The 9,514-nt window shown below is 51.4% G+C and overlaps 1 protein-coding gene across 1 annotated transcript; it reads left to right on the forward strand.

The window, feature by feature from the left end:
• The first annotated feature begins 4,601 nt into the window (after positions 1-4,601).
• On the forward strand, positions 4,602-7,980 carry HTR1B (5-hydroxytryptamine receptor 1B). Its single transcript, XM_036381104.2, has 2 exons — positions 4,602-5,986; positions 6,833-7,980. The coding sequence occupies exon 1, from the start codon at positions 4,791-4,793 to the stop codon at positions 5,922-5,924; it is 1,134 nt and encodes a 377-aa protein (XP_036236997.1). The 5' UTR covers positions 4,602-4,790; the 3' UTR covers positions 5,925-5,986; positions 6,833-7,980.
• Positions 7,981-9,514: the final 1,534 nt, after the last annotated feature.

Below are 9,514 nucleotides of genomic sequence, written 5' to 3' on the forward strand. Positions count from 1 at the left end.
CGGTGGAGCATCTCCAGGAACATTGTTAAAAATCAAATTCCTTGTAGATGAATGAGAAACAGACACCAACTTCAGCTTCTACCTCCATGAACTGAAATGTGTGAGGATCAGTGCAATGAATGAATAATAACTGCTAGAAACATTGTAAGGGAGGACTGGAGGGGATGTTTTTGCTTGACCTCAGTTGCCTACTTAGGGTAATCGAATGATATTTGGAGGGCATCTGAGTGCATTTTTCAGCAACTGTGCCTGACCAGTACGAGTTGAGAAACTCAGTGTGTATTTGTGTCTTCTGAGCCCATGTGCTTATTTCTTTGTCTGGGTCCTCAGAGTAAAAATCAAAACTAGGCCCAGCTGTTCCATATAATTAAATTTCAGTAACTCAAGCTGGGTGATTTTATTTTGACTAGTGACTTAAAAGTGATGGCATTTAAATGGCCTTAGCTGTATTTCAAAGTTAACACTGAGAAACTTCACACAGACATTAGTGTTATTTGCCTGTTGGCAAACTCAACAAAAGTTGATTTACACAGCCAAGGTTATCTTTGCTAACAGAAGGACTCAGAATTTCATTATTTAAAATATGAGTATGAATCTCATCAGAGTTCAGGAGGCTACAGATGCCATTACACACAACTTAGCAGCTGAGTCAAGAGCAGAGGTGAAGTTTATATTGTGCACTGAGCCCATGTTCAAACATACCTAAGATGCAAGAGCCAAAACCCACACGACATTATCTGTGGCCAGGACAGATCTGACTGTACAATGAGGCCTTTTCTTTTCTGTACTTAGGTTTCTTTCTATGTGTCTGTCTTCTCTCTCTAATTTATTTATAAGATATTTACACCATACATGGGCAGTCTGTGAAGCAATAAACCAATAATAGGCTCAGTTTTCATTCAATTTCTATATTTGGGTATTTTAGTACATCAGAATCTGGATATAAGAAGTATTAACAGTCTTATGCCAGCAGAAAGAAATTAATTTTATGCCTGCCTCTGCACAGAAGCCAAAAGCTTCAGGAAATAAGATCTCTTCTCATAAGCATCTTTTCAGATCCAGTTAGGAGAGGAGAAAATAAACAATGAAATGCAAGCTCCTGGACAACAGCCCAGCAGTGAGATATGATCGTTCATGTGACAATACATATGATACACAAGACGTGTCTCACTGGCACTCCAGGACTCCAGCACTTATTGATGATCCAGGTAGAATCTGGTGCTTTCATCAAGCCTTGGCCCGTCGGGAGTCCAGTTGTGACAGGGGGCTATGTGCAGCCTGGCAGAGCAGAGAGGAAGAGCAGTCTTGTACAACCTGAGCACCCCTTGTTGTGAAACAAATCCTTGGAAGCAGCATGCACAGCCTGAGGAAAGCAGCAGTTCCAGAGCCTGGGTGGGGACATGTTTTCTGCATGCCCCTCCAGCAGTGACATGCAGCACCATGACAAGGACCGCTGCTAGGAAGATGGCTTTACTTTCTTCCTGCAGCTCTTCATAACCCAAGGCTGAAGCCTCAGAGAGAAGCATGGGGAATGCTTACTGAGCCTGCCCAGGAAGACCAGGTGGTCCTTAAAGGAAGTCAGGTGAGCTGAGGTCAGTCACCACAGCCAGATCTGTCACACTGGGTGAACATTTTGCTGACCACTTGGAGCAGCGCTACAGAAATGAGTGAGAAACCTGCGAGCACAATGGAAGAAAACAAATGAGGGAGGAAAAAAATAATCTTCTTGGCAAGACAAAGAGGGAAGCAATGAACAATGATTACTGATGAATAATGACCCAGAATTAATGGAGAAGGGCAACAGCAAAAGCTGTGCACAGAACACAAATATTTTAGAATGAGAATAAACAGTGACATTAGTTGGGTGGCCAGAACTCATTACCCATTCACATAATACTTGTCTACACTACACACCATGGCTGATGGCTGTGGCTCGGGCTAGAACATTGCCCTTGGAGATTTTATAATTTTATCAGAAGAGCCTTTGCACAAGAGGCAAGCTGTTCCAAAATTGAATGAAGGGCTAGGTTTTCCTCTTGTTATTATTGGTGTTTTAAATTTAAATTCCTCTCAGATATGTAGCCCTATTTGGGAAGAATGTTGAGCTACACAGGCTTGAGGGCATTTGCCAACTTAAGCACAACTAAATTAAGCCAGAAATGCTGAGCAGAAGTGAAAGCAATATCACACTGTATTAGAAGCCAGGATTATAAAATCTCTGCCTATCAAAGAGATCAGAAGAATGCAGACAGCTCTATATTATTATTTTTAATGCAGTAAAGTCTAGAGCTTCCAACCAATTACCAGGCGCCAAAAGGAGGTGCTGCCTGCTTGAACACAAGGAGGCACCACAAAATAAAAACATGGAAACAGACCAAACCCTATCCCCATGCACTTTTGGGAAAACAGAAGGGCTCATTGACATTTTATCTTCCTGTCAGTTCAGTGAACGTAGGCAAACCTTGACTGCCACACTTTCTTTAATCCAGTCTTCCCCCACCTCATTTCTTGAAAGTCTAACTAAAGATCTGGAACAGATTTTACAAAATTTCAAGCACCATCACTTTTTTTTTTTTTTTTTTTTTTTTTTTTGTCTCAGGAGACCTGTGGGTCTTAGCACATCTCAAGATCAGGGCATCTCCTCCTGTGCCGAAGCAGGGAGGAAGGGGCTGTCCCTGCGGGGCTCTGACTTTCCCACACTGTTGTGCAGCCCTGGCTCTTCTTCAGTTCAATGCTTCTCTTCCTAGAGCTTCCTAGCCCCTCTGGGCCACAATGGATCCTCTCCAGCCTCCTCTTGTGGTACTTCCTTGATCTGCATCCTCTCGGGTGAGCCAGTCCCTCTTGCTGAAGAGCAGGGCGCAGTGGATTCTCACCCTATCCATGAGCTCGATGTCCCAGGCAGAGCACTGCAGTGCCTGCCCCTGTGGGTGCTGAGCATAGCCCAGAAAGCACGGGGCAACAGGGAAACGGACTGATTTTTCACCACAGAGGAAAACAGCCATGAGCAGATGTCCAAGAGGGAACTGCTGAGAGTTTACAGGGGAACTTAGGCATGTAGCAGCACGTGAAGATGTGCACAAACATGCTTGCAGACTGAAAACGCTTATCTCCTCTTAATTTGTCGTGGTATCTTCGGGAGATTTAGTCGGGCTGGAGCACAGGCATTTCACCAAGCTTGGAATTATCCTGACCCCGCAAAAAGCAAGCTCGCACTCCCTTTGTGTGCAAAACTTTCCTGCGGCTGCTAAGAACAAACGCCGGCAGGAGCTGCGGGACCTGGACAAATGTGTGCTCCCGCTGCTCCTGTCCCCGCCTGCCGAGCAATGGAGGAGCCTGTGGGGCACATCAAGGCTGCTCAGCCGCGGGCGTGCCCCTCCGAGCGCACCAGAAAAATAAAGGAAAAAAATATAAAAGGAAGGAGAAAAATGGGTACGAAAGCCTGAGCCCAGAAGACACGGGATTACTAGAAGTGTAAAGCAGGCGATGTGATCCGGTGGGGATCCATCTCTGCTGCAGCGGGGCTCGCCGCGCAGCGCAGCCCCTCTCCCGGCGGTCAGGGCGGGCGGTCCCGCGGTGCCGGCCCGCTCCGGCTGCGCCCCTGTCCCGCACGGCCGGCTCCGGCACCGAGCGGCGCTTGTAACGCCGCCGAGGGACGTGGCGGCGGGCAGTACACCGGGGTGTAGCCCCGCCGGGCTCCCTGGGGAGCCTGGCATCGCCCAGCCCCACGGCGTAGCGGACACGGTGGGAAGATTGGATGATAGGATGGGAAGATAGGGTGGGAACAACGGCAGGACCAAGGAGCACCTGCATCCGCCCGTGCCGTGGCATCCCTCGTCGGGCTGGAAGAGGAGGGGCTGCTCCCCGCCTGGGCGGGGGACGAGCTCGGGCTCCTCCCGACGCCTGCAGGGGCAGGGGGGGGGGGCGGCGGTGGGGCGGTGCGCGGGGCCGGAGCGGCCCGAACCTCCCCCCCACCCCGTCGGGCGGCTGGTGGGTGCCGGAGGGAGGGCCAAGGGAGGCGGCGGCGGCTCCTCCTCCGCGGGCAGGCGGGCGGGCAGCCCGCCCGAGAGCGGCACCGGTTGCTCGGTGCCGGCGGAGCCGCGCCGCCCGCTATATAAGGGGCGGCGGCTGCTCGCCGCTCACTCACACCGGCCCCTGCCCGCGGCTGCCGGTGCTGGGCGGAGGCCGGGCCTCGACAGCATGGCCCGCGGCGGGGCGCAATGGGAGGTGGTCTCTCCCCCTGCCTCCCGCGGACCCTCCTCTTTCTCCTCCCGCTCCTCCCGCACCCGTGGCGGCGGCTGCAAACTTGCTGCGGCGGGCTGCGTGTGAAGGCACGGCCCGGCGGGGCGGCTCCGCTGCCCGCGCAGCCCCCGCCGTCGCGCCCGCAGCCCGGGGGGCGAGGCCGCCGCCCGCGGGCATGCGGCTCCGCTGCCACCGCGCCCGTCGAGACACGGAGTGGAGCCGCGGGCGGCGGGGCTGCGCTTAGGGGCGGCCGGGGCGGGAGCCCCATGTCCGGGGCTCGCCGCGCTCCGCGGGCAGGCGGCGGGGCGATGAGCTGCCGGGGCGAGCGGGCGCGCCTGGCCCCCGGTTTGCCCTGCTCCCTCGTCCGTGGGGAGTAAGGCTCCGCGGAGCCCGCTCGGAGCTCCCGGAAGGGCGGGGCAGGCGGGCGGGGAGGTGGTGCTGGCGCGGCGATGCTGCAGCCCTCCCCCAGCGCCGACGGGGTCCTGCCGGGGTAGCGGCCCCGCCGTGCCGCGCCGAGCCCCGCCGTCTGCGGGGGCGGCGGCCGCGGAGGGATGGAGCCGGCCGGCCCCTGCCGGGCGCAATTGGGCTCCGCCAACGACTCTTACCGAAACTGTAGCGCCGAGGAAGTGATTTACCAAGATGCCACCCCTCTCTCCGGGAAGATCGTGCTCGCCGTCGTCCTGGCGCTGGTCACCCTGGCCACGGTGCTTTCCAACGCCTTTGTCATCGCCACGGTCTACCAGACGAGGAAACTCCACACGCCGGCCAACTATTTGATCGCCTCGCTGGCCGTCACCGACCTCCTCGTCTCCATCCTTGTCATGCCCATCAGCACCATGTACACTGTGACCGGCAGGTGGACGCTGGGTCAGATCGTCTGCGATATCTGGCTGTCCTCGGATATCACCTGTTGCACGGCGTCCATCCTGCACCTCTGTGTCATCGCCCTGGACCGCTACTGGGCGATCACCGACGCCGTCGAGTACTCCACGAAACGGACTCCCAAGCGGGCAGCGGGCATGATCGCCCTGGTATGGATCTTCTCCATCTGCATCTCCATGCCCCCTTTGTTTTGGCGGCAGGCGAAGGCCGAGGAAGTATCTAACTGTGTGGTGAACACGGACCACGTCCTGTACACCGTGTACTCCACAGTAGGAGCCTTCTACTTCCCCACTCTGCTGCTCATAGCCCTCTACGGGAGGATCTACGTGGAAGCCAGGTCGCGGATTTTGAAGCAGACGCCAAAGAAAGCAGGTAAAAGACTGACGCGGGCACAGTTAATTACAGACTCCCCGGGGTCGACTTCTTCTGTCACGTCCATAAACTCCAAGGCTCCCGAGGGATCCAGCGAAACGGGCTCCCCCGTGTACATGAACCAGGTGAAGGTGAAGGTCTCGGACGCCCTGCTGGAGAAAAAGAAGCTGACGGCCGCTAGAGAGCGGAAAGCTACAAAGACTTTAGGGATTATTTTAGGAGCCTTCATCGTGTGTTGGCTGCCCTTTTTCATCATCAGCTTGGTGATGCCTATTTGCAAGGACGCTTGCTGGTTCCACATGGCCATCTTTGACTTTTTCACGTGGCTTGGATATCTCAACTCCCTCATCAACCCCGTCATCTATACTATGTCTAACGAAGACTTCAAACAAGCTTTCCACAAACTCATACGTTTCCGATGCACAGGCTGAAATGTTGAATGCGATGTGCTCCCCGGGGCAGCCCCCATGCACGCCCGCGCCCGGCGCCACAGGTAGGTCCGCGCACCCCGCCCTGCGCGGAGAGTCGGGGCGCGACGGGCCGGGGGGAGCCGGGGGTTGGAGATGGGGCGGGAGGGGGGTGCGACCCCACAAAGAGCCGGTGTTCAGACCCTTCGCGAGTGGCGGATGCTGCGCGCTCCTGACATTTCACAAGCTGTGTGTGCGCGCGTCGTGTGTGCCCCCCCCGCCCAGATCGCAGGGAGTGACTCACGGCAATCTGCTTTTTATTCCACCTATTAAACCAATCTGCCGCCATTTCGTATGCTAATGCCCGTGTTTCGGCCAATTAGTGCTAAACGGCGCTCGCTTTCCGAGCCCGCAGCCGAGCTCCCCGGAGAGCGCCGGGCCGGGCCGGTCCCCGCCCCGGTGCCGCCCACCGGCCCCGCCGGCAGCTGCGGGCGCCGCTGGGCGTGCAGCCCCCTTGGAAGGGAGGCCGTGCGGCCCCGCAAACAGCGGCATGATGGGTTTTGTTGGTGTTTTTTGGCTTTGTTTTCGGGGCTTTTTGGCGAGGAAGTGAGGTAGGATAGGCCCCAGTTGAAGGCTGCTGACAAAGTCCAGCCCTGCTTCTTTCTGCCCTCCTCACGGCTCCGGCTGCTCCTGCGGGAGCGGAGCCGGCTGCGAGCAGGCGTCCCGAGGGGAAAGCTGTCCCTCAGCCTCCGTGGGAGCCTGGACACCTCCGTGTGTCTCTTCATACGCGGAAGGGCTTTGCCTTTCCGCGCCTCTTGACAGCAGTGGCTGCCAGCTCCTCACTAAACTCAGCGCCACGTTCTGCAGAATGCATACATGCCTTTACTGTGATACTTTAATAATTCTGCCAATCTTTTGCTTTTTGTCTGCAGAATCAAGTTGCTATTGTAAAGACCCACTGCTTGAAACTTCCCCAAGCCCAGTTGCCAGACTCATGATGCTGCAAAAACGTCAATACATTCTGCCACCAAACTGCTCAGCTCTGCGTTTCAGTGTAATGACTCTGGCAGAGATGCTGTTCCAATAGGCACGCAGATCAGTTGCAAAAAAAAAAAAAAAGAGGGCAGCCTCGAATCAAGGTCTATAATTCATCTGGAATGAAGAAAAAAATGTTTGAGAGTAAACTCATTTATTTTGCAGGCTTAACTTCTTAATTTGTTCTCCGACCGGTTGTAGGGGTGTGCACAAGAGCACAGTTGTCTCTGTCTGTGTTGGTAGCATAGTTGTACTTCTGCACACCTGTAATTTCTTTCTTTCAGTGGAAAGAGTTGCTCCCTTCACCCATGAGGCCAAGAGGAGACAAACTCACGTTTAAAATAGGAGCGTCACAGTAAATTCTGTAAATGACTCCTTCAGCTGAACATGTGTGAGAAGTGACAGTGTGCAAAAGTTTTATAATTGTATTTCAAAACAATAGTAAATGAAAATGCTCTAGAAACAAGAGTTGTAGACCTGTTCAACTGCACTGCATATCTGTAGTCTGTCCTCATAGTTGCCTTTAAAAAGGAAATACTTCTTGATTTTACTCCATAAGAGCAGAAATCAAGAAGTCCAATGACCTTTTCCATAAACCAGCTGGGAATAGGAGTAGCAGTTTGATGCTGTAACCATGTTTTCCATTTTGTGTCGGTTGCACACCCTTACCGCATGAACCACTGCAAAATTTAGAATTCTCTAAGTACTTAACATTATTTAGTGTATTTTGTAAAGAAGTGAAGCAGTTTGCTCTTTCAGAAGAGCTATTTCACCTGCAAAATAAATACCCATGAATCATGAATTTACTGATGTTAGTGAAATTTCTTGCCTCCCTACTTACCCCCAATGTTTTTTTTTAGTTTTTCTTCTTTTGTTTTGCTTTTTTTTTTCTTTTTTCTCCCAATTGGACCTTAAGACAGGTCTGTGCGTATTCAGCAGAGTTTCAGGATATGGTCCACCTGCTGTGATAGAACTGCATTGATTGTTCCTCTTATGTGTAAATGAAAATGAGTATAAACAATAAAACGCTTGACTGTGTTCTCAAGAGTGGTAGCAATTGTGTGACTGAAAGGAGTTTTTATTGGTTTACCCTCTTTCTCAGTATTGACTTTTTAGGTAACACTGATTTGATGAGTCACTCAAGAAAGCAGTTGATGAAGGTTGAAATTACAAGCTTCAATCGGTTGTCAGTTTTTTAACAGGCAGCTTTACTTTCATCGTAGTCAGTTCTGTTAGGCGTAATTATTACTATTTTCATGTAATGTCAGAAAAAATGTTTAGTTTTTTTCCACAAATATTTTTCTTGCTCCTTTAAAAGCAAACAAAACTTACTTTACCACCCGGTGGATAGTGTAATCAATGTTCTTTTAAAGCTGTGTGTATGTATTCTAGATGAGGGTTGTTAAAAGACTGGAAAAATCTTACATGATTTATCTGCCTACTATTCTTCAGAGAGTTATTCAAGTAATAAGGATTTACTTAACTGGATAGTGCAGGAAGTGTGTGACTCTTTCTGCTTCTACTGGTCATAGGCAGCAGGAGGACGTCTGTAAGATACAAATTGAAGCAGTGGAAAATAAACAATTTCAGTAATTTGAAGAAGTCCAAAATAATTGCCTTGAAGTTGCATACCTGTAAAAAGAGAACTAATATACTATGGTTCTAGAAAGTACCCTCATAAAAGTGTTAAACAATGCTTCACCAATACTCATTTGTCACTTTTTGATGTCCTAGAAGGAATTTTGTTTACCCCAAATTCTTTCTCACTGGGCTTCTTACATGTGTGAAAAATGGAAAATGAGATTTCAAATGAGTATTCCAGCATTTCCAGAGAGTTGAGTTTTCTGTCAGTTTTACAAAGTTAGGGGACTTGGAGAGAGCGGGGTGGTTCAGGAGTTGGACTTAGTTCCTCGCGTTGCTGGAGTATACGTACCTTCATCTTCAGCAACGGGCAGCAAATACTCCCAGCTCCCTGCTGTGGTGTGAGGATTTTGCTGAGAAGCTAATTCATCAGGAAAATACCCTTCTAAGTTTATGCTGAGGCTCTGAACTTTCTGCGCAAGCAAACAGTTAGACAGCCATGCTTGCTCTTGGGAAGACTGTCAGTGTGGAAGCTGCCCTGAGTGACCTGGGGCAGAGGAGAAGAGGCTGACTCCAGCCCTGCTGAGGTACCTGGTAGTTAAAGGCCTCGTGCTACTGGAGCAGCAGCATCTGCTTCAGAAAACCGTTCACACAGGGGGACAGGGAGAGTGAGGGCACGCCTTTGTTCGCAGTGAAAGAGAAGAAATGTAGGGCAAACGTTGCTCAGTGCCGGAAAATATAAATATGTAAAGTCTGTTGCAAGATTCACGTACAGTGTTTTAGGGTAGGAAGAGTGTCCCGTGTGAGCTTAGCATTTCTGCCACTTGCAGAGTGTGTCCTGGTTGAACCTAGATTTTAAAAGATGCTCAGGGATGTGGTGGTAAAGTTTTGACTCTCTCTGAAGATGTCTGAGAATTTTGCTGTGCTGCTTCTCTGCCCCCTTGCTGTGCCTGGTCACTGCACTCTGCCTCTGGGAGGATGGAGCATCTAAAATTTTT

The sequence above is a fragment of the Molothrus ater genome, chromosome 3, assembly GCF_012460135.2.
Source record: "Molothrus ater isolate BHLD 08-10-18 breed brown headed cowbird chromosome 3, BPBGC_Mater_1.1, whole genome shotgun sequence".
Lineage (NCBI taxonomy): Eukaryota > Metazoa > Chordata > Aves > Passeriformes > Icteridae > Molothrus > Molothrus ater.

Excerpts from the sequence above, each read along its gene's own strand:
- HTR1B (XM_036381104.2), top strand. The coding sequence starts at position 4,791 with ATGGAGCCGGCCGGCCCCTGCCGGGCGCAATTGGGCTCCGCCAACGAC.